A 23,932-nucleotide genomic window follows, 5' to 3' on the forward strand; every position below is an offset into this window, starting at 1 on the left:
GCCGTGGGCCGCCGGCAACTGGAGACGATTCACGAAACGGGGACCCCAACCTGGCCACGCCACTGGACTCTGCACGTCCACCTAAGCTCTCAGCACCCTCTGAAATCCATCCTCGTGCGCAGTAACCCATGGCCTCTCTCCCTGGCTCAGATCTCAGGCTGTGAACGCGGGGACCTCGGCACCGAGCGCCCCGAAGTCATGGCTCTGGGCACGGTCTTGCTCTGTCCGTGTCTGCAAAGGCCTGCCTGTCTCTCCTCCAGACCCTGGACCTCGAGGCCCCCAGCGAGGAGCCGTGTCCCTGCCCGTATGGTGGCCGGCCCACCCAGAGGGGCCTAATGGACGTCGAGGGGCGGACACCCCACGCCCCCCGTCCCGGATGTGGTTCTCTCTCCGGATTTGCCCTCAGCCCCTCCTCTGCTCCTGCTGAACCTGCCCGCTGGGCGTCCCTCCTGGGACACTCCAGCGACTCCACGAAGCCGTAAGCCCACCGTCTGCCCCGCCACGGGCCTCCGGGGATGCGCGTTAGAGACGCCTCCGCGTGGGAGCATCGGATTTGCTTCCCTGTCCCCTAGCCCAGCGGCCTGTGGGCCCCTCGCGCACGGGGACCTGGCGGGGTGACCCAGGGCCGCGTCTGCCGCGGGTCTGGAGCCCACGAGGGCCAGGCGAGGAGGGCGTGGCACACGCTTCGCTCATTTGCTCACGAGAGCCCCACGGAGGGCGTCTACTCCGGGGAGCACGGAGGTGAGGAGGGAGAGCGAGGAAGCAGGGACCCAGCCCCGGGCGCCAGGCGGGGCGCACGTGAGCCACCGGGGCTGCCACATGGGAAGGTGAGCCCGCGGGCCGGATCCCCAAGCTAAGTCTTGGAATGTCTGAAAAGAAACCAGAAGTCCAGATCGCTGAACTTGCCCTCTGGGCCTTCTCCCCGGGAGACACAGTGACCTTTGGTTTCTCTGCTAACACCGTGCGGGAAGTACCATCCCAGAAGCGTCATGGCGGAGGGGAGGGGAGGGGAAGCAGACATGCTTCGCCGGCCCAGCTCGTGGGGAAGCTTGGGGAGCGGGTCAGGGTGGACCGTGGGCAGCTTGGGACCTTCCTCCGCCGAGAAAGGTCACCGTGACTCCTGCTGGACGGCGGCACGGGGCGGGAGAGGAGGGGGGCCGGTGGGGTTTGCACGGGGATCTGGCATGTTCTCTAGTGACAGCGTCGCCAAGGCCCTGCGGGGGGCCTTTGCTGGGAGAGCGTCAGTCAGTCTGGTCTACGCAAGCGGGCACTGAGCTGGCAGTCAGATCTGGATGTCGCCTTCTGTCCACCGTTCAAAATGCACGGCTCTGTGTTCCCAGAGCAAGGCCGGGGTCGGGCGGGACTTGCCTCTCCAAGGCCTTTGTCATGTGAAAACCCCACAGCGGCCCGACCAGCTCCCGGCCCCTTGTCTGCCTCCCCCGCTGGGCTGGGAGCGGCTGGAGCTCGGAGGTCACATCCAGCCTCATACCCCAGCCTGGCGGAGGGCCTGGCACACAGGGGCGACCAGCTCGTGCCGAGTGAACAGATGCTCGCTGGAATGGGCAGCGGCGGCAGCGGGACGGCTCCTGGTGCGTCCTGGGGCCTCGAGCTCCATCTCGGTCAAGGTGACCCCCCCATCAAACCCTTCGCTGACGGCTGCACCAGAGGCGGAAGCAGAGGATGCCAGGGTCCCTGGGGGGAGGTGTCTGAGAAGGGGCTCGTGCGTGGACCCCGCTGTCCTCCAGGAGGGCGGACCCTCCTCTGACCTCCTCTGACATCGCCTCTCCCTGGCCTCCCGCAGTCCAGCGGCGTCCACCTCGGCTGAAAATCTTTGCACGACTCTGCCAGCTCGCAATCTCCAGTGTGACTCCGAGGCGGACTCCCGCCCTCCCAGCCCCTGCTCCTCTGCGGATGGACACGAAAGCCAGGGGTCTGGCAGGGGGGAATCTTCTTTGTTCTATTCTTTCCGATTCAGTTCTTGGTACAGAGCTGGGTGCCCCTGGGGGTGCCCAGCGGATTCTCCCAGACTCCTTCACCCAGAATTTTGGGAAAGAGGAGGGACAGGAGACCCCGAGCGCAGACTCAATAGTGAGCGAAGCCCATGCAAATCTGTGGGCTCTGCTTGCAGGGCCAGGTGCCTCTGGCGCCGGCCTCATGGCCCGGCAAAGGGACAGGGTTGGGCGACTGTGGGGATGGCGGGGAGGGGCCCGGCGCCCCTGGGCACTGACCTTGAGGGCATTGTGGGATGTGCCGCTGGGCCGCCTCCGGCCCCCGTCCTCCAGCTGCATCTCAGAGTAGAGCTCCTCCTCGTCCTCCTCCATGATGTCCGAGAGGTCGGACCCCCGGCTGCTCTCCGTGTGGTACTCGTCTCCGTGGCAACAGTGCGGCTGGGCAGGAGAAGGGGATGCAGATGGAGGGGCAGCTCCAGCATGCGGGAGTACCCGGGGCCCCTCCTGGCTGGCCCTCCCCTGCTTTGCCCACTTCTGAGCTCAGAGTCGTGTCTGGGTGTCTGGGTGAGAGCCGCTCACCTCAGAGGTGAGGCAATCGTAGTCCCCAAGCCCACGGCGAGCTGCGATGGCAGAGAGAGGACCAGACCGGGCCTCCCAACTCTAAATCCGGATGGGGGCAGGCAGAGACCCCTTGGGCTCTTGGCAGGACAGAATGCCAGGGGGCTCACAAGACACACAGGAAGACATCACTTTTCTGGGTACCGTCAGCCTCTCCAACTTAGTGGCTGGACGAGGGCTCAAGCGACAGGTTGTAAGCTCAGGTGGCAGCAGGACTCAAGGCCCCGTGAGCGTGTACGTTGCATCTAGGGTCAGGGAGCAGAGAGTGCTGGGTGGCAGGCAAGTGCGTGCAAATGCACCATTAAGGGCGCCTAAGAGTTTTAAGAAAACCAGGTAGTCTAAAATTCACACACATGCACACACTGGGTTGTCAAAGAACAGCCTGGTCCGGGCGGGGTGGGACCTCCCTGTGTGGTGTGCCCACTCTGTGCCCAGTTTGGTCACTGACACCGGGGAAGGCCCGCTGCTGGGGGTGCTTGGGGAGGAGTCTGGGGACGGTGGGAAAGGGTCAACAGAAAAGCAAGTAAAAGTAGCTTGCTAACGTGTAAACTGAACCACCAGCAGCCCTGATGGGGTCTGGGGATTTTGGGGCTGGTCCAGTTCAGCGGTCCCATTCCCACCCTCAAAGCAAGCGCCCATTATTCAGCATCTCGAGTATTTGCAGCAACTCAAACTGCACACCCTATGAGCTCAGATTTATGAGCCCCAAACATGCATAAAGCTATTTTGTTTCTGCTGGATGGCGTCGATTAAGAGCAATTTCTTTCTTCTCCTGGTGGGCGACCAGACAAGTGTATTTAATAGCATCTTGAGACATGTTTATTAAAAATACCCCAGTTTCAATCGCTCCTCTAGATAAAGACGTGTCAGCACCTGAGTGGCACTAAGTTCCCGGCCCGCTGAAGGGGAGGCAGCGTGAGTGCCCAGGCTGGGGGTCCCGACCCAGCCGAGCCCTCAGAGAAGTGGCCCAGATGCTCTCAGCCTGAGAAGTCTGTGTGTCAGCGTTTGCGCTGCTCCAGCCCTAATTCTGTCAGTCAGGCACTACAGAGAAGACGTAAAAGTGAATTGATTTTAAATGAATAAACAAAGATCAGGTTGGTTTGAAAGAGGTCTTCCCAAGGCAAATGGGAAGGAACTCCCTTTGAGAACACAATCTCACTGGATTCAAACCCAATGATGAGCTAGTAATAAACCCATGGGATGGAAGGAGGTGTCTGCTGTTTGCCAAATACATCATGGATAAGCCATTCATAGGACTCCTATTCCTCTCTTCTGCCCAGTGAGATGTCATGGGAAGTCTTGATGGAGCTTCTGGAAAAGATTTTTCTACCAGTTAAAAGAGATGTGCCTGAGAAGAAAGCCCCCCTCCTTTTTCCCTTCCCTCCTTCCCTCCCTTCCTCCCTTCCTTCCTTCTTGGGGTGCTGTCATATGAAAGTGTGACGATTGGAGCAATGGCAGCCACTTTGTAACCATGAGGGAAAGTCCAAAAGAATGGAAGATTCAGAACCTAGAGCCGGGACACAATTGAGCAGCTGAATCAACCTTGCAACCTCCTACCTGAGACTTCCTGCGATGTGGGAGAATGAAATGTCTTTGTTATCTTAGTCATTATTAGTTGGGCATTCCATTTCTTGTGTTTAAATGAATGCAAATAGAATTATTTTAATCTTTTAGATAAAGAACCTGATGGTTGGAGAAGGTGAGTAACTTGCCTACTACTAGCAGTGACAGAGCCAGGCAATGAGTCCAAGTCTGTGAGATTCCAAGGCCCTCTTCTTGGCGAGGTTGTGACACTGCCTTGCTGCACAGCTGTGTGTTGAGGGGGCTGGAGGATCTGACATCTGAGGGGTCTCCAAGCTCTGACATCTCAAGATCTCAGGACTCTCCAGGCCCCACTCTTCCTGTTGCCCAGACTAAGGTCTTGACACCATTAAAGGACATTCCCACTGGAATATGCATAATCAGAAATTGGAAACCAAACCCACATTGGATGGATTTGTCACTTGTGAGCCTGGTCTGGGACGAGAAGCCCTGACATTTTTGTCCCTCCAAGGGTGGGATGCCGACCGTTTAATTTCTGAATCTCCCATGATGCTTAGCACTTAGCAGATGCTCATCACACATCTGCCTGATGAACGAAAGTAAAGAAACAAATGGTAGGTTTTGCCTAAATTGAGACCAGGCAGTTACCTGGAGACTCACCTGAAGCACGAAATCAGCCCCTGAACGGATACTCACACAGGGCAGTCAGGGAGGGCAAAACCCTCACGTTCCGACTTTTGAAACTGTCCCCCAGTGAGGTCACAAATGCGCAGGCACTGTGGAATCTAAACTTTCCAAACGGACTAAGATTGCTGTCACCCGGGACTTGGGGCCGTGCACCCCGCAGCTGCACTCACCGGCTTGCCCAGCTCCGAGCCTTTCAGAAACTCGTCCACCGACGCGCCCCTCCTCTTGACGTCGGGGGACTCGTAGCCATCTTCCTCGTCCGAGTTTGCGTACTGCCCACTGCTCCTCTCCAGGAAGATGCTCCTTTTCTCTAGCTTGGAAGAGAAGAGGGGAGGTGTCAGGGCAGAGGCCGCCTGACCCTGGGGGTGGGTGCAGGGGCAGGCGGCTTCCAGGCCCCATGTCTTCTGGGCTCCATCCTTTCCTCTGCCTCCTCGGAGCCACTGTGTGAAGGGACTTGGGGTGAGTGACCCACACAGGCTGGCGGGCGTTTTCTGATGCTGCCCCGGGTGCCCGCCGCCCCTCCCATGCCCACCAGAACTAGCTCCTGCCTTTGCAGGAGGTGACGCGTGGGTGCTGAAGAAAGGCTCCTCTTCCTCTGTTTGCCACCCTGGCCTGGCTGCTAATGTGATCAATTAACCTTTTCCTGAATATGGAAGCTCAGAGGTTTGCTTTCTCTCCACACCTTCTGAAAGGGGAAGGCAGGCTGGGGGGCGGTGGGGAGGTGCCGGCTGTCCCAGGCGCTCCTGGGCCCAGCCTCTGGCTGCAGCCCGCTCTCGGGGGTCCTGTCTGGGAGCTCAGGGTGGTGGGAGGCACGGCTGCTAGCCGAGAGGGCGGGGCGGGGGGCAGAGCTCACCCGCCAGCCCCTTCCTACCGCAAAGCACCTGGGCTTCTGCTCTGCGGGAAATCAGGGTGGAGCGCCAGGCTGCCCGTAATAAATGTGCACGTTCCCAGGCATTTCCTTTAGTCAAGGGTACACACTGCTGTGTAACTATTAACAAATCGAGAGATTTCACAAAAAGCCTGGATTTCCAGTTTTTCAACAGGCAGTGAAGTGCTGTCACGGTACCTCTTCCCCCTCCTGGTTGTCTGGCCGTGGCCCGCCTACCTCAGCTCTGACCTCTAGGGGTCTGGCCTCTCCTGAAGTTCCTGACCCAGCCTCCAGCCTGGAGGGGGCCTGGCCCGGGCCCTGGGATGCCCAGGAAGTGAGGATCTCCCGGCACCGGCGTGGATGTCTCCACCTGCATCTCAGAGAAGGCACTGCCAGGGGCTGCCGTCCTGGAGAGACCCCCGTGGGCTGGCTGGGCAGAGCTGAGAAGACCACTGACCACCACTGTCCCCTCTGCCAGGGCCCTCACCTTGGGCTTGCAGCAGACAAGCTGGGCGCCCTGGTAGACAAATGCGCCCAAGGGAGAGAGATGGGGGTTTGTCCCAGGCAGGGAGGGGCACGTGGCCTAGCTCAGGCCCACGTCCTGCTCTCCTGCATCACTTCTGCTTCTTACAATTTCTCGTCTCATTGCACATTTCCTCTGGGACGTGGCCACACTGTCATCCAAATACTCCTCCCCACGGTCCAGGCGATTTCTAATGATAGGCATGCGAATGTATTTATGTGCATGCATTTCTATATGTAGGTATATATGTATACATACGGGTATATAAATGCATGTGCATGTATGTACACACACGTACATACATATGTCTATCCGTGTGTATACACACACACACAGGCACATACCCAGACGCGCAAACACACACACAGCTAGAAGTCTGAAGTGAGCCAGCCAGGAGGTGATCCTCGTTTAGGAAGATGTGCCCCCAAGCCCACTCCCAGGAGGCACCTCTCAGATCCCTGGACACAGACCAGTGCCTGGTTAGCGGGTTGTTAGCTCGTCTGCTAAGCCAGGCTGGTGGATAACCACTTCCTCTGGTTATCTAGGTCCGTATCTACGCAATGAAAACACACGTTGATTCCGACAGGCTCAGGCCTGGAATGCCCCGGAATGCAGCCCTAGGGGAAAACTGGAGGATGAACATGGCATCCTTGTCCCCAAGTCAAGCCCGCCACTCTGGGTGCTGAGTGTTCGGGGCGCGTCTCCCCGCAGACTCGGGGTACCGATGGAAGGTCCCATCCCCGCTGGGCTGCAGGGATGGACCGCACGGCACGGGCAGCGGTACCGGCGAGGAAACGCCCAGCCTTACCCTGCTGCTCTCGGCCACCCTCTGCGCGGCTTCCCGGGCCATGGCCTTGGCGACGGAGGTGGAGACCGGGGCGCCCTGCGGCTGCGGAAGGATGCGGCTGGGCGAGGGCGACCGCCGCCCCGGGCCTGAGTCTTGCAGGCCGGGCGGCTCCAGCAGGTGCCCGTGGGCCGGAGCAGGCGCCCGGCCGAGCTCCCAGGCCTCATCCGCCGCGGCGTGCGGACCCAGGTGTTCATCTTTGGTATCGGGGGCTCCGGCACTTGCTAATGGCTTCGGTGTGGGAGCAGTTCTCAGGTGGGGGGCAGGAGGCACCAGGAGGTCGGGGGGGATGGCAGCGGCGGCAGAGTCTACGGACTCGCCCTGGGCGGAGAGGGTCCGCACGGTCACGCTCTTGGCTTCGAGGCTCCGCAGCCGCACCAGCTCCACGGCCGTGCCGTCCGCCGTGGGAGAGATGATCTCAGCTACCTGCGCGCAGAGAGAGCGGGGTCAGGGGCCCCCCGGGCGCCCCTTCAGCAGCCGGGGGTCTGGGCCCCGCCTACACCCAGCTCAAACCACACCTCCTGGCCCGGAAACCGCATCAGGCTGCAGCCCCGGTGGAGGCCTGGGGGTACCGCTGAGCACACCCTCTTCTTCCGCGTCCAGAGCCAATCCAGGAGCAGACGCGGGGGCCGCAGAGGAATCAGAACGCCGGGCGTGTTACTGCCAAAGCGTGGCCCCAGGGAGGTGCCAGGGAGAGGCCAAAACGGGCTTCCGGCTGGACACGTGACTGCGGCCCCTTCCGGTGGGGCGGGTTGGGGGGCGTGGGCGGTCCTGCCTGCTGGGCTTGTGCGAGGAGCTGGGAGGAGAGGGGGCCCTGCAGCGGCCGCTCTCACGGGGCGAGCTGGGACACTGCCCCGCGTCTGATGCAGCAGCCCTGGCCCTGGGGCTGCGGGGAACAGGGTGGGGAGCGGAGGGCAGACAGAAGCTTGCTCAAGCTCCGCCCCCCAAGGGCAGCCGTGTCTGTTTCGTGTGCCGGGACCGGCTGGGGCTGGAGATTACGGGCTCCCCTGCAGCGGGCATTAACACTTCCCTGCAGCGTTTCCGGGGCATTTGGACTACCGTCTCGCCAAGAATCGGTTTGGTGGAATCTACTGAGTGGGCCCTGATATCGTGGGCCTCGAAAGATGTGAATTTTTGGTACCCAGGGGAAAACAAGAAAGGTCCGGAGCAGAACAGGTCGTCACTGCGGGGGGCGAGCAGAGAGCACTCTGCGAAGGAGGACGGGGCAAAAAGGACGGAATTCTCGGTGTTCTGCAGCCGAGCCCGGGATGGCGGCGCAGGGGGTGCTTAAGTAGCGGCTGGTGGGTCGTGGGGGCTGAGGAGAGAGGGAGAGTCGCCCGTCACTGAGCGGAGAGTGCCGGGGCCTCTGGGGCGAGCACTGCCCCCGCAAGGACTCACCCTCTGCCCTTTGGCATACACGCCGTAGCCGGTGACGTTGGCTCCATTGGACAGCCCCGTGGCCGTCAGGGCGGGCGGCTTCCAGGAGACCTGGACGGTGCCTGGGGTGGCCGCGGCCTGGACGGCAATGTCCTGGGGCGGGGCGGGAGGACCTGGGGGACAGAGGCAGAGGAGCTTTCAGGACATGGCCCTCTGGCAGAAGCGCTGCTACCACGCCCGGCTGGTGGCACCCAGAAACGAGATCTTCTATTAAAGCCTCCAGGGGTCGCGGGCAGAATATGAAGCGTGAAAGCAGGGCAGGAGGATGAGGAAGTGGCAGCTCCCAGACACACGCGATGCCCTCCTGGAACCCCGCTCACGGGTGATCCGTCCCCAGGGGAGCCCGTGACCCAAGCCAGGCCAGCCCATGACCCAGGCCAGGCCAGCCGGCCACGAGGACCCAGCGATCGGCAGAGGAAAGAAATCCCTGCCGCCTCTCCAATCCTCTAATGCGCCCCTCCTCCTTCCGCCTTCCCTCTGTCCCTCCGTCTCTCTCTTCATCAGACTTGGGGCCAGTGAGCTGGACCGCACATCCCCCATCTCACCACCTTGCGGGACAGGACAGAACCAGAAGCTGGAGAGAGACGGTTCTGATGAAGCCACCCGGCCCTGGACACCGGCTCTGCACACACACTGCCCGGCTGACCAGCTGAGCCGCTTCCTTTGCACCCGAACCCGTTTGAATCGCGCTCACCATGGAAGTCTTGAGCAGCTACTTCAACCAACAAGGAGGCAAGGGTCATGTCGCTGGCCCTCCCAGGTGGCTCTTGGGGACAGCAGGACCACCTGTCTGCCGTGTAACCCACAGGCAGCTCCTGTTCCCCCGGGTCTGTCTGGTGCACAACTCCCATAACTAGCATTCTATTTGGAAAGGAACGTGTGACTTTCAGGAGGAAGGTGTGAGCTTCATCCTCCAAGGCCTTGCTCCGGCCCCGTGGACGTCTGCGTAGGGGAGCGGTGGCTGTTTGCTGAGGGTTTTCTGTGTGCTACTCATTCTTGCTACTCAGTTTGGACTCTTTACATCACTTGATCCGCACAGCAGTCCTGTGAATTAAGCGCATCCTTGTTTTGCAAATGAGGAAATTAAGGTTCGAGGGAAGCTGCTCGGCTATTGTGTGTTGGAAGCAACGGCCTGCGGCTCAGTGCAGCTCATGAGTAAGGCTGATGCAACCCCCCCTCAACACACTGCAATATGGGGCTTCTGAACTTCCCTACAACCGGCTTCAGAAGTTAAATTCTACCTGGACGGTCCATTCAGACATGACAGATAGGTCATTATTCTTAAGGGCGAAGGTCAAGAACTGAAACTGGCTTGGGAGTTTGCTGGGTGCCCACTTCTACCACAAGAGCAATGACAGCGGAGGGCCAGGGTCTTGTGGGTGGGGAAGACTTGTGTAGCGGTCATCTGCCAGCTCCAGCCCATCCCTCCAGTGGCCCAGAGGTGAGGGGGTCGCACTGACGTCCATCACGTGGGGGCACCTGGTCCAACCATATGCCTGACGTCGAGCTCACGCTGAATGAGGTTCAGGGGCTGCCCTCCCCATGCCTCTCACGCGTGACATTTCCACAGTCAAAATCCTCCTCCTCCTGGACAGGCAAAGGCATTAGTCTGCTATGGACTGCATGTTTGCGTCCCCCCCAAATTCGTATATTGCAAACCTAACCCCCAAGGTGATGGCACTTGGAGGAGGGGCCTGTGGGAGGTGATCAGGTCATGAGGGGGGAGCCCCCATGAGCGGGATTCGTGCCCTTATCAACAAGGCCCCAGAGAGCTCCCTCGCCCCATCCTCTGGGTGAGGACACAGTGTCTTCACTGTTTATAAGCCAGGAAGTGGGCCTCACCAGACACTGAGTCTGCCCACGCCTTATCTCGGACTTCCAGCCTCCAGGGCTGTGAGAAATAAATGTCTGTCGTTCATAAGCCACTCAGTTTATGGCATTTTGTTACACCAGCCCAAGCTGACTAAGACAGCCAGGAACTGGGCGTGAACCTATGGGAACAGGCCCTGGGCTCGGCATCTCCTCCGGGTCCCTCTCCATCTCAACGTGAGCTTCTCCACGAAGACTCTCCCGGCCGTCCCAATGTACGTGCTCTTGCCTCTCCTCGGAGCCCCTGGGGTCTCTGGGTTTGGGGACTCTGGTTTCTTCAACCCCCAGCACTGACCACAAGACCTCACGGCAGGAACCAATGAAAAGCTCAAGTCCTCCCTCTCCCAATATCCGCGACTAACATCCCGATAGTCAGGCAGGAAATCCAGCATCACCTTACAAGATGAATGAACTGACCCTTCATAAATTAGTTCCTACTCAGACCTGCTTCCTCCTTGAAGTATTGTCTGTCCCGCCTGCCCCTGAGCTTGCTGCTTTGTAGGTCAGACTCTAGTTGATGATGGATTTCAGAAAGACTGGAGAGCACCATGCAATAAAAAGCAAATCCATCATAAATTGGAGAGCCAATCTCAGGTTAGATGGAAGGCTTTCTGCAATTAGTAGAAATGATCCTGGAGAACCACTGAATTGTTTGTCAACCTGCTGACAAATGAGGTTGGGCAGAGCTGGATTAATGAATCACAGAAGACAAATCCCAGGAGAGTGTCGAGACAGGCACTTTGAGGGAGTTCTGTGAACATCACAGGACTAAAAAAAGCCCTCGAGGTATCAAAATATGCCCTCACATATCTTTGCAGACACAACCTTCTTTGCTCCAGGAAGGCTGCTCTTCCCCAGGTGTTCAGGCTCCCATCCTGGGCACAGCTGCCTTGCTTGGAAGGGCTGCCTTGTATGTGAGCCCCAGCCAAGATCAGCATGACGGAACCTCATGGAGACGGCGGAGGCAGCTGCCCCTTAGATAAATCGGAGGATGAGCCGACCCGGGAGGATGGTCCGTCTCAACCCATCTCTTTACAGTTTCCTGGGAGAGAGTGCGGGGGGATGGGAGAGGGGTGCATTCCTCCTCCTGTTACAGCTGGGCGTGCAGGGAAGGAAGCAGACGGGTGCCCGGAACCCAAGATAGCATCCACAATGGAACTTCATGTCTTCGCAAATTCACCCGTATGTGTGAGATATATATACGTATATGTATATATATCAAAAGGAAACATGAGAAGAGAGAACGATTTTGAGAGCGCTGTGGGCACCCCCTCCATGGTTCGTCTCTGTGAGCGCACGTCCAGGAGTGGGTGACACCGGGAAGACAGAACCCTCCAATTGCCTAGGGTGCTCTCGTTGCCTCCTGTCTTCTGTAGGACGAGCCTCTTACAGATGCAAGCGTTAAATATTTCCAACAACACGGCCCCTGAACGGAATCCAAGTTTTCTCCTTCCCTCTCACACACACACACACACACAGAGGCATGTGTGGGTGTATTCCGTGGTTCCCGGCTGATCGAAGGATGCTCCAGGACGGCGCCGGCTGTCGGCAGCAGCTCCCCCCGCCCCTCCCCTTGCACGGGGTGACATCCCGGTGTCCCCTCCCTTGGGGACTGACTCCCCCCCGACCCCCCACCCCGGGAGGACAGCTCACCTGCCGGCAGCGTGGAGAACTCCACGAAGGCCTCCTTCCTCTCCCTCTGCTCTAGGGGCAGCTGCCAGGGCATCTGGTGGGGCTTGGCCAGGACCTTCACCTTGTAAGCCGCGTTGGGCCTGAGGTTGCAGAACTGATACTTGTAGCTGGCGGCCCGGACCACGTCCAGCTCCTGCTCGTTGAGGAAGATGACGTGGCTGTAGTTGCTGTTGGCGGGCGCCCAGGAGAGCCGGGCGGAGACCTGCGTGATGCTGTCCACGCGCAGGTGGGACGGCGCCACCACCACGTCCTTGCCCACCAGCAGCGTGCAGCGCAGCTTGTCCGAGCTGCCCCGGCTGGTGACGCACTGCACGGAGATGCGGTAGGTGCAGGCTGCCATGTTCAGCTTCTCCACCAGGGCCTTGGTCCTGCCACCCGGCGCCAGGCTCAGGCGCGTCTCTGCATCCACCAGCACGTTGTAGCTGCTCACAGCCCCCCAGCCCGGGGGCACCGCCGGGGGCTCCCAGCCCACGATGACACTTTTGGCAAGTTGTTTGATGAGGGTGATTTTCCGAGGGTAAGGCACGGTGTCTTCTCCGACGTCATCGATGTTCACATCCCGCGTCCCCGCCCCGTGGTCGGAGAGGCCGGAGTCTGCGTGCGTCGGGGAGTGGAGGTCCAGGATGTGCTCCCCTTCCGAGCCGACGCCGGCATGGCTGATGACGCTCTGATCCTGGTCTTTCCCCAGAGTGCTTGCCAGCCGAGACCCGTCCTGGACAAAATCCACGAAGTTGGAGGGCACCAGGCCCCTCTGCCCGTCCAGGAGCTCGCCTGTGGGGTATGAGGACAGGGTTACCGTCCCATGGGGGCCCGAGGTCCTGCAGTGGTGTCTGCGCCTCCCCGCCAGGGGACGGTACGGAAAGCAGCAGGGCCACAGTGGATTCCTCAGCCCTCTACAGGAATCACTGCGGCATCACCTCTTGGGGACCCCCGCCCCTGCGTCGGGACCCCCGCCCCTGCGTCAGCACCCCGCAACCTGCCGTCTGCCACCCTGCCAGTGAGGCTGGCTTCCCCTATGGCGCCCACCCCACCGCGGCCAGCCACGCGCGTTATGTGTGTCAACGCCCCTCTTCCAACGGGGATGAAGCTCTGGGAGGACAGGGAACTTTGTCCCCTGCTAGTCCTACAGGGACACCTGGCACAGAGTAGGTGCTCAGTAAGTGTTTGTCAGAAGGACAAACAACGTGCAAACTGCGTGGGTTTGGAGGCTAAAAAAATTACACACCTTACTCTGATTTTTGATTAGGTGATCACACAAACAGGAATTAAAAGGTTAATTTTCCCCCCTTGCAGAGCAATGTGTCTGTCTTGGCGAAATTCCCGACGTGTCCGTTTGGTGAGAGACGATCAATTTAGTCCCAGAGCCACCTGGAGGCTGAGTGGCCCAAAAAATGCCACCAAACTAGCTCTTGTGGCCACGGGCAGTCACAGCGGGGACCATTTTTTTATTTCATGAAATGGTCTAATTTCTTTGCGTTCTCTTTATTCATGGGGCTCGAAAGCCTGCTGAGAGCAGAGCCGTGGAGAACTGAGAAGCGTTCGGAGGGGCTTCAGAGATGACACAGTTTGGGTAATCTCGCGACACCAGCGGGAAAGGGCTGTTTCCCCGGATGCGTCGCAGAAAGGGCTTGACTGGGGGTCCGGGGACCCAGGAGGCTGGGAAGTGTGGAACGAAGGGTGGGGTCTGCTCCCAGTAGACACACCCACACCTCAAGGGACGTGCGCCGGGCCTGGGCGAGAGGGATGCTGACCACTGAGTCAGTCCTGATTCTCCCAGCATCAATGAGGCTCTCTGATTCTGCTCCTGTCCCCAGCTAGGGGGCAGGTCTTGAGACGTCAGTCTTTGCCTTGAGGATGCTCGGAAAACACAGCCTCATTTGACACAAGGAACGATGAGGAGGAGGAGGAGGATGGGAGTGGCAGCAAGTCCTACGTACCAGGCCCCATCCTCAGACCCCATGTCTGCTTCCTCATTTATCGTCACAGCCACCCCTTAAGGTGGGAACCGTGACCATCTGCATAGTGAGGGGAGGTAAGCTTGCCACTGTCACGTGGACAACGGAACGCTGAGTTCTGCCGCCTGCCTTTCATCCGGCCTCTGGAAGGTCTCTGTGGGCACAGTGCCTGGCGCGAATACTCTAGAGAATTCCAACGAGGGTTATCTGGCAGCCGCCTTGGGCACATAGTTCTCCCCCGGTGTGCACATCGGTGACGGCAATGTGAATTTATGTTAAGAGCTCAAGCAGTTTTGCCACCAGTTGTGGTGAAATTTCTCGGGAGGCCTACCCACAGCTGTGCCACTGTTTTTCTGGTCACTAATGGAAACCAAGAATTTCAATGACCCCAGGTTCTGGCACCTTCAGAAAACCAGCCCAGGCTGGGCTGCCGCTCACCGACCTCAGTGGACGCCACCTGATCTCGGGGCCCGTCAACCCCAGGACAAGAGCCAAGAGTGTGACCATCAGCTCCAAGGAAACTCCAGGAGGTCATGCGAGAGAAACCTGCTAGTTTAGCAAGAAACAATTTTTTCTGCTCAGAGGGAACAGGAGGAAACCGAGACCCTTCTATTAGGGCAATGGAAGAGTTTAGGGAACTGAGGAATCTGGATTTATGAAGCTCCTGGGGATGTCCCATGTTCATCCTCTAGCTACAAAAGTGACCAAGGTTATGAGTTTGGGGCAGAGGAATTCCCATTTCCTGATCTTACTCTGCGCAAGGTGCAGGAAGTGGTCAGGCAGGACACAGGGCTGGACCACCCTAGGTTAACGACAGAGGCTGAAGGTCAGTGGGATCGCTGTGAACCAGATGAGTTCCCCTGAAAGGGTCCCTGGCCCTGCCTCGGAGAAGGTGCTGGGCTGTAAGAGGGGCGGGGAGGAGAGACCCTCATCTGTCAGCCCCACGTGTCTGCGGGAGCTCCTGGGAAGCTCCGTGGACGTGAACATGAGAAGGTATCCACCCCGTGTCAGAGGGCTGCTTGGGGTTAAAAATAGGAAACCCCACTCAATCAGACAAAAGGGGAACAAACACCTCGTAACTCTGGAGGGCGGGAGGGTCAGAGCAGAGGCTGGGACGGCCGGGAGTGATGGGGGGCCCGGCCCTGGCCTGGCCTGTGTGCGCCGCCTGCCTACCACGCTCTCACTGACCTTCATAGAAGCCGTCCTCGTCCATGTCTCCATAGACGTAGAGGTACTTCCCCGCCGTGAGGGGCAGCTCGGCCTCCGGGTTCTCATTTGGCCCGTCGAAGGGGTTGTAACTAGAGAGAGAAACAAAACCCATTCAGTGATGCTCTGGATGGAGACCGACCCCAGCCCGTCCCTTGCAGAGCTCGGGGCCTCCTCCCTGCTGTTGCCAGGACATTTTAGACCCACGCGATGGTTCGGTGCTCGTGGATGGTCCATGCACTGAAAACTCAGGCCATCGATAGCTCAAGTCACACAGATTTCATGCTAAATGGTAGTTCTGGAAGCAAGCTGTACACTGAGTCCTTTGTATCAGATGACATTTAAATGACTCCAAATTATATTTTTAAATAAATTTCCAAATCAGCAAGCAAATAAAAAAGTAATTAATCCTATAATCATTTAATATGTATTATTGATCACAGGTAGACTCATATGACATATACTCTTTAGTCACCTGCTTACTTTTTACACTTTGCAACATGACATGATTATCTTTCCCCTCATGAAATATTCTATCATATCCTTTTTAACGGCTGTATAATACTCCACTGAAGAGATTAACATACTTTAACCAATTTCCTATGTTGGGCATTGATACTTCTTCTAACTTTTGGCTGATATAATCAGTGCTGCATCCAATATCCTTATCAACATACGTTGCACACCTGCCCACTTTCTTCCTAAAGATAAGTCCCTAGGTAGTATATTTGTTTGGTCAAAGTCCTGCACATTGTAGAGGTCTTGGGTATGTACAGCCAAAATGTTCTAAAAACGGATGCACATTTTATCTTCCCCTCCCCACTAGGACTGTAAAATGCCCACTTCTCAAATCCTCAAAATATTGGAATTAACATTTTTTAAAGTCATGTCCAACTTGCAAATAAAACATGTGAGATGAATTTTTGATTTTCTAATTAAAGCGTCAATTAATTTAAAATAACAGGAAAGGACTCAACAAGAAAATAAAAGTGACATTAGTGGGGCTTCCCTGGTGGCGCAGTGGTTGAGAATCCGCCTGCCGATGCAGGGGACGCGGGTTCGAGCCCTGGTCCGGGAGGATCCCACATGCCGCGGAACAGCTGGGCCTGTGCGCCACAGCTGCCGGGGCTGCGCTCTACAGCCCGCGACCCACAACTACTGAAGCCCACGTGCAGCAACAAAGACCCAACACAGCCAAAAATAAATAAAATAAAATAAATTAAAAAAAAAAAAGTGACATTAGTGATCGTGGGAGATGATCACGTAAACAAAAAAACAAAGGGTGTCACTCAGCGTTCTGTCACACAAAGGGTGAAGCCGCAGCAGCCCCCCTGGGGGCCAGCAGCCCCGTGAGGTACCAGCACTTTCATCTGTGTGTTTTATTTGATCCCCACTGACGCTCAGTGAGGAGAGCAGACGATATTATTCTCATTCCCAATTCTCATGGCCGACTGAAGTGCAATGACTTGTCCAAAGCCACAAGCTCATTAGGAGGCGTGGGTGGGAGCGGAACGAAGGCCACCTGATCCTCACCCTGCGTGGGTTAGCCACACCACGTCGCCCTGTCCCTCAGAGTCCAGAGGTCCAGGGACGTCATCCAACGCCCTGAGGGTTTTACTGAGTGACTGCCGGGGCATCTGCATCAGGATGGAAAGCAGACGGATGTACGATGTGGAAGCCCAGCGGGTGGAGTGAAGCCAAACGTGGTTTCTGGCAGAGGGAATGGCACGTGCAAAGGCCAGGAGGAAGGAAGCAGGGTCCCCTCAGGGAACTGAGCGGCCAGCTGCTGGAGAAGGACGGGTGAGGGTAGGAGAGCTGGGGGATGTGGGTCAGAGGGACCAGATCAGTGTGGATTTAACCTCCAGTGCTAATAGCTATTGGGAAGGAGTTGTCACCGACGGAGTGATGTGATCGCATTTGCGTTTTACAGAGGGGTCCCTTTGATGCTGTGTGGATGGGGTCTAGCTGGGCAGGGAGTGATCTTAGAGGAGATGGAAGGGGGGCTGCCTGGGTGTGAGGGCAGGGGAGCAGGGTCCCGGAGGACTCGAAGCTTTCTGGCCTCAGGAGGTGCAGATGTGGGTGCAATTACTGAGCAGGGGTTGGCGGAAGCGGGGCTGGATGCGGGGAGACGGGAGGCCCAGGGTCCAGTTCCAGGCGCCTTACGCTGCCTAGGCTCAGAGAGGCTGTGGCTGCAGGTGGAGCCTGCAGTGGTCCACGTGCAGAAGAGGTCGCCCAAGGGGGGAGGATGGAGCAGGAAGACAGGGGACAGGGGGCCAGACTTCAGGAGGCCCGCACTTCACTCTCAGGAAGAGAAGTCTCAGCTGGTGAGAAAGAGGGTGGAAGAGGCCAGCATGGGGAGGGAACCGTGGGCGCCGAGGGGAACCGTGCACCGAGGGGGTGCATCCATCGGGGGTGGACGGATAAAATGTGGTCTCCCCGAAGTCCGCTGTGATCCGGGTATAGAAGGGGACAGAGCTGCAGTGGGTGAGCCTTGATGACACAATGCTAAGACAGGAAGGAAATGTCCAGAACGGGGAACCCACAGCGACTGAAAGATTAGTGGTTATTTGGGGTGCGGATGGAGGGGATGGGCTGACACCTGAAAGGGACGGGGGTCTTGGTGAGCAGACAGGAATGTTCTCAACTTGACGGTGGCGAGGGTGGCACGTACTGTGCGTTGCGTCTAGAGACTGTCATACAGAGTGAAGTAAGTCAGAAAGAGGAAAACCAATACGGTGTAAAATCGCTTATATGCGGAATCTAGAAAAACGGTCCAGATGAACTTATTGGCAAAGCAGAAAGAGAGTCACAGACGTAGAGAACAAACTTACATTGACCAAGGTGGGTCGGGGGGTGGGACAAACCGGGAGATTGGGCTGGACGTAGACACACTACATAAAATAGAGGACTAATAAGGAGCTACTGTAGAGCGCAGGGAACTCCGCTCAATACTTTGTAACGGTCTACATGGGACAAGATTCTAAAAAAGAGTGGGTACATGTATATGTGTAACAGATGCACTTCGCTGGGCAGCAGAAACTAACACAGCATTGCAAATCAACTGTACTCCAATTTGTAAAAATGGGGGGATTGTAAGGTATGTGACTGACCCCTCAGTAAAGCTGTTTAAAAGGAAGGGTGCGGGAGGCCTGGGTCGGGTGCCTACCGGACTTCTGGAAAGGGGCCCCCTGGAGCCTCAGCGAGGCTCGTCCTGCTGTTGGGGGAGGGGACACCGGGCTGAAGAGGAGGCAAGAGATGGGAAAGCAAAGGCCGCTCCACAGGCAGCTCCTAGAGCAGAGGTGGGAGGAGGGAACGGGGCCACGTGGAGCAGGGCTTCTCCTGTTTCGAGTTTGGGGAAACTTCGAAGCAGGGTGCTGAGTGAGGACGGTGTTTAGCTCCGGGGGGAGAAACACCCCCAAACTCCCCTTACCTTCGGGCCACTCCTCCAGGGATCCGCAGGGTGTTTAGGGAACTCAGATCCGCACGGTTCTCTCTGGGACTGTTCTCTGCGCTGCTCACAGTGTGGTTTGATTTGGCGGGGGGCGAGGTGGTAAACACACCGCCAGGAAAACACCAAGAGCAGCAGCAGAGAATGAAGATGATGCCCGCGGTGCCCGCGGTGCCGGGTACACCCCGGCTGACCGCTCAGGCTTTCTCTCTGCCTGCTTTCACGCTGGCTGAGGATGCAGCCTCTGGATGCCTCAGCTCTTGGGCACCTTCCCCAGAATAAGGTCTCGTCTCCCCAGGAGAGCGGAGGGAGGGCGTGCCCAGGGAGCAGGTGGCCACCGCAGCCTCGAGGGACCAGGCTCATCGCTGGGAAGGGCCCAGCTGGCGAGGGAAACAAACCCGGAAGCCAGATCAGCATCCCGGCCGCGGCCCCAACCGGCCGGCCCGGAGGGCTCTGCCTGAACAGCTGTGCCAGCCCGGCTCCACACACACAAAGGAAGAACCGTCCTCCTACCAGACATGGGGCGGGGCTGAGCCCTCCTTCTTGGGCCCCAGGACTGGCGTCCTCAAAGCTCTCTCCAGCGATATGGCGATGTCCCCATGGACCCTATGAAGGATGCAGGCGGGGGCAGCCAGCATTCAGATCGGGGGGGCCCTCCTCAGGGGCCGGCTGGCGTCCTCATCCAGGACGCCCCAGCCCAGGGCAGCTACTCCACGGGCTTCCATTATCTGGACGTCAGAAGTGGGTTCGCATTGGTGAAATTAGTGGGTCAGCGGAAAATAATCCACGGATAGGCAGCATAGTTATTAGAAATGGTTCTCATTGGAGAAGGCAGAAGGCATTGGATGTATGCAGATGGGCTAAAAGGAAGCTCACCCCACCTCCTCCACGTGAACAGATTTTAAGGATCTAGTGAGGGAGGCATCCACCCTTGGTGACGGCTCCTGAGGTCTGATTCCTAAACAGCTCTGTGCACAGTTCAGTCCGCTTACGGGGGACTCTGGTTGCCCGTCGCCCACTAAGAGGGCAGTGGCGTCTGCCCCCAGAACACTGCCCTGCCTGCCCGGCCAACCCAGGAGGCAAAGGGTCACTGGAGCATCTGGAAACACAAGAGCCCAGGTCTTCACTAAGCATAAAGTACAGGAGGTCTGACTGTTCAACGTCTGCTTTTGGTGACTATTTGATTCATCCGTGTCTGCACACCCGGCAAACTCTGGGCATTATAATGCCTGTTGCATTATAACCAGGCAGGGAAGCTGCAGGGAGGCGACTAACCCTCATCCATCTCAAAGTTTTCAGTGGTAACAACAAGGAATCTGAGGGCCGTGCATGGCCAGACTGGCTCACGTTGGTGGGCACAGGCACCCAGGTCCTCCAACGAGAGCTCAGCTCCGCAGCTGCAACAGCTACGTGATGTGGCCCAGGCACCGGGCGGACAGGGAAGATGCCGGAAAGGCACCAAGCAGGGGGCTCTGGGCAAGGGGGGCCCTCTTTGAGTTTCAGCTTGCTGCCTGTCATTGAGTGAACTGTGTCCTCCAAAAGAGATGTTCAGGTCCTAAGTCCTGGCCCCTGTGGAGGTGAGCTTGTTTGGAAATAGGGTCTTTGCAGGTGTGATCGAGTTAAGACGGGGTCATACTGGAGGAGGGTGGGCCCTAATCCAAGGACAGGGGTCCTTATAAAAAGAGGAGGGAACACCCAGAGACCCACAGGGAAGGAGAGCACGTGAAGACGGAAGCAGAGGTTGGAGCGGGGAGTCTACAGCTGAGGGATGTCAAGGATGCTGACAGCCAGCAGAAGCTGGTCCTCCCCACACCTTGATTTCCCACTTCTGCCTTCCAGAACTGGGAGAGAACGGATTTTTGCTGTTTTTAAGCCACCCAGTTGGTGACAGTTTTGAATGGCAGCCCTGGGAAACTAACACACCATCCAAACTCTTTCTATCAGAACAGACAAACGCTTGCCATCCTCCAAAGCTTAGCTGAACTGCCCGCTTTCTCTCAGCACCTGAGAAGGGTCCCCTCAGCTCACGGAGTGTTCCCACTCCCATCACCCCACCTGCCCAGAGGCTGCCCGCGCTTACGGATGCTCAGAGGATGTGGAGAGGACCATCGCTCTTACCTATAGCGGGCGACACACAAGTGGACCTTCCCCGAGTATCTCTGCTTGGCGGTATTGGAATTCCGTTCATTATCCATCTATTAAAGACACAGTGGATGTGCAGGTCATTGAAGCTGTAGGCTTCACATTTCATGCCGGAAACACGCAGGAGATCCCTTCCATGGTCCCCCTGGGCTTTTCAGCCTCAGATGGTGGGACCCCCAAGAGATGCTGCCACACCCAGGTTCTTGGTCTTGGGTGTGACCCAGAGATGGGGGCGGGGTCCCTCACTTCGGGCTTCTTGGTCACACAGAGGACATTTATAAAGAACTTGTCTCCCCCAATACTGTATGATATCACTTCTATGTGGAATCTAAAAAATAACACAAATGAAGGTATATGCACTACAGAAATAGACTCACAGACATAGACAACAATTTTGTGGTTACCAAAATGGGGGAAGAGTTAGGAGTATGGGATTAGCAGATACAAACTACTCTATATAAAATAGATAAGCAACAGGATGTACTGTATAGCACAGGGAACTATAGCCATTGCCTTGTAATAACTTATAATGGAGTATATAATCTGCAAAAATACTGAATCACTATGCTGTACGCCTGACACTAACACAACATTGTAAATCAACTATACTTCAATAAAAATTGATTAATTAATTAAAAGCTACTTTTAAAAAGACCTCATCTTCCCACACCCAGATTGGACTCAAGGTAAGGACCATCCCCTGACATAATTTAAGGCCTGAGACGTCACTGCCCCAGACCCTGCCAGGCTCCTTGGAGGACACATTTAGGTAATGCTTTGTGCCCTCAGCCCTCAAGGGCTCAGTGCAGGGAAGGGAGCACTCACGCGTGGATGGTGCCTGGTGCCCCCGGGAATCCTGATCAGAAAAAGTGACACGGGGGCTCCTTCCTCCCGATGCCCCTCCCCCTGCCCCGCTCCTCTCCGCTGCCCGAGTCTGCCGGGCACCAGGACGCTGCCTATAGGGGTTTCCTTACACCGGGTACAACTGTCTTGAGGTCGGGGGAGGGAGGAGAGGGCACCAGGCTGGAGGATGAGGAGAGGGCACCAGGGGAGGGTGGGAGTGACCATGAACCCCGCCCACCCCGGGAGAAGAAGGCCCGGGACTCCTGTCCGGTCCCTCCTGACACTCCCGCACCCGGGGAGAGGGCTCTCCTGGGGGTCACACCACGTCACTCCCCGTCTCAGGGCCTTCAGTGGTTTCCCCCTGGACTTGGACCAAAAGTCGAGAGCTTCCCTGAGGCCTCAACTCGCCTCCCCAGCTCCCAGCTCCTCTCCAGCCCCAGCGGGCTTCCCCTGGGCTCCTTCTCACGGATAAACAGACCACGAAGGCCGAGAAGGGCCGCCCTGCCCTCCACCTCGTCCCTCCGGGTCACCGGCTTGTTGGGTTCACGACACTCGCTGTTACCCGACTTTTAGGTATTGACTTACTTATGGTCATTCAGTCCATGAGAGCAAGGACCCCCCCACCACCTGTCTGTAAACTGGGGCCTCACGTCCTGGCACATAGTAGGTGCTCAATGAACGGGGGTGAAGGCAAGAGAAAGGGGGGCTGGGGAGAGAGGGGGAGGGCTGCCAACACCCACAGCCCGCATCACGGCGCAGTGGGGCAGCTGCCTCAGCCGGGACAGGACTCACGTCTGATTCAAATCTGCATCTTGGGCCACCAGATCTTGACAGAAAGGCGGGCTTGACGGACAGAGGTTCTGGCTTGTCACCCGGGAGTGGGAGGGGCCGGATATATTCCCCGATCACAGCGCGGCTTCCAATGGTGCTTTCCTGACCTGGACACCAACATTGGAGCAATTTGAAAGAAGACACCAAGGAAATAATCAAAGTGCACTGGTCATTTGCCTTCCCTGTGGGTCTTTCCCTGTCTTTGGCATCAGTCTTGGTCTTTTATTTTGGGACCCACCCATCTCCCACTCTTAATCTACACCCCCCGCTCTGGGCTGTCCATCTGGCAGAGTCCACGCCTGGCTACACCAATTGTTTGGTGGAGATGGTGGTGTTGCACATGAGATGGGAAGGTCCAATCAGAGAGAACTTCGTGGGAGTCATGGGCAAGGAGGCTCTCCTTTTCTCTGGCTTAAAATGGAGAGGAGATGAGACTCAGTGATACTGCAGCCACATTGCCACCAGGAGGAGGAAAGTCCATCTGAGAATGGAGACTGCTCGTAGAAGGAGGAGGTGGAAGACGGAGAGGGAGGAACTGGATCCGGGTGGCATGGCTGGAGCCCCTGAATCCAGCTGTACCTGAGGCTAAACCTAGGCTCTTCACCTACTCTATGTGATAAATAAATTCCTTTTTGCTCACACCAGTTTAAGCCGGCTTTGCTGTCGCTTATGACTGAAAGAGACCTGACTTATACACAAAGTGGCCAGATGGCCAGGTTTATGGCTAAAAAATATTCTTGAGACTCACTAGGACCAAAGCAGATCTGCCCATCCTGTCCTCATGGGGCTGCTGAGCCCCATCCCAGTGACATGTGGCGGGGCGGGGAGAACTGAGCACCTTGACCAATGCTGGCCCGGACTGTCGGATTAAGTCAGGCGTGTTTTTTTAGGATCAGATGTGAATTACAGAAGCAACCATTTCCCTTCCCCACGTTCTCACGGCCTGGTGGCCTGCAGATGTTCCTCTCTGGCTTTGTCCAGTCTCTGGCTGGCTGTGGCTCTCCCACCACAGGGACTGCTCCACTGAGGGGACGACTCGCTGAGCCCAAATCAGGAAGAACACACAGGGTGAGAAGTGCTCCCACAAAGGCTGCGTAGAAGTCACCCCCAGAGAACCCCCACTCCCCTAGCTGATTAAGAGAACTGAGAACCTCGGGGAAGCATCGCTGCAACAAAGAACTGATGCTGAATTGGACCCGGGGTCCCTGCTAGGAGGCCATATCCCAGAGCGCAGCGGCCTGGCTCTGGTCACTGCCCAGGACCCCTAATGACCACGGCAGCCAGCGCTTGGCATACAGCAGGTGCAAAGTCAGTATTTACTGAATTAATCGACTCCCTCAGAAAGCCGGCTGAGGGTGTGGCCTGGCTGCAGGGTGCTTCAGTGCTGCAGGGGAGGTGTTTCACCCCGACACAGGACTCGCCCAGGCCAACGAACTGTGAGTGGAAGAGACGTGTCCTGCTTTGGGGCAGAAGCCTTT

At 57.3% G+C, this 23,932-nt stretch overlaps 1 protein-coding gene across 7 annotated transcripts in view; it reads right to left on the reverse strand.

The window, feature by feature from the left end:
• The window catches only part of RIMBP2 (RIMS binding protein 2), a 76,524-nt gene that overhangs the window by 27,971 nt on the left and 24,621 nt on the right, over positions 1–23,932 (reverse strand). For all 7 annotated transcript variants that reach the window (XM_061170402.1, XM_061170400.1, XM_061170398.1 and 4 more), the window contains 8 exons: positions 22,416–22,561; positions 20,757–20,833; positions 15,173–15,282; positions 11,991–12,800; positions 8,430–8,581; positions 6,996–7,457; positions 4,967–5,110; positions 2,229–2,387 (listed from right to left, as the gene is read on the reverse strand). In XM_061170402.1, coding sequence (XP_061026385.1) covers positions 2,229–2,387; positions 4,967–5,110; positions 6,996–7,457; positions 8,430–8,581; positions 11,991–12,800; positions 15,173–15,282; positions 20,757–20,833; positions 22,416–22,561 — 2,060 coding nt within the window. The remainder of the gene's footprint in view (positions 1–2,228; positions 2,388–4,966; positions 5,111–6,995; positions 7,458–8,429; positions 8,582–11,990; positions 12,801–15,172; positions 15,283–20,756; positions 20,834–22,415; positions 22,562–23,932) is intronic.

The sequence above is a fragment of the Eubalaena glacialis genome, chromosome 15, assembly GCF_028564815.1.
Source record: "Eubalaena glacialis isolate mEubGla1 chromosome 15, mEubGla1.1.hap2.+ XY, whole genome shotgun sequence".
Lineage (NCBI taxonomy): Eukaryota > Metazoa > Chordata > Mammalia > Artiodactyla > Balaenidae > Eubalaena > Eubalaena glacialis.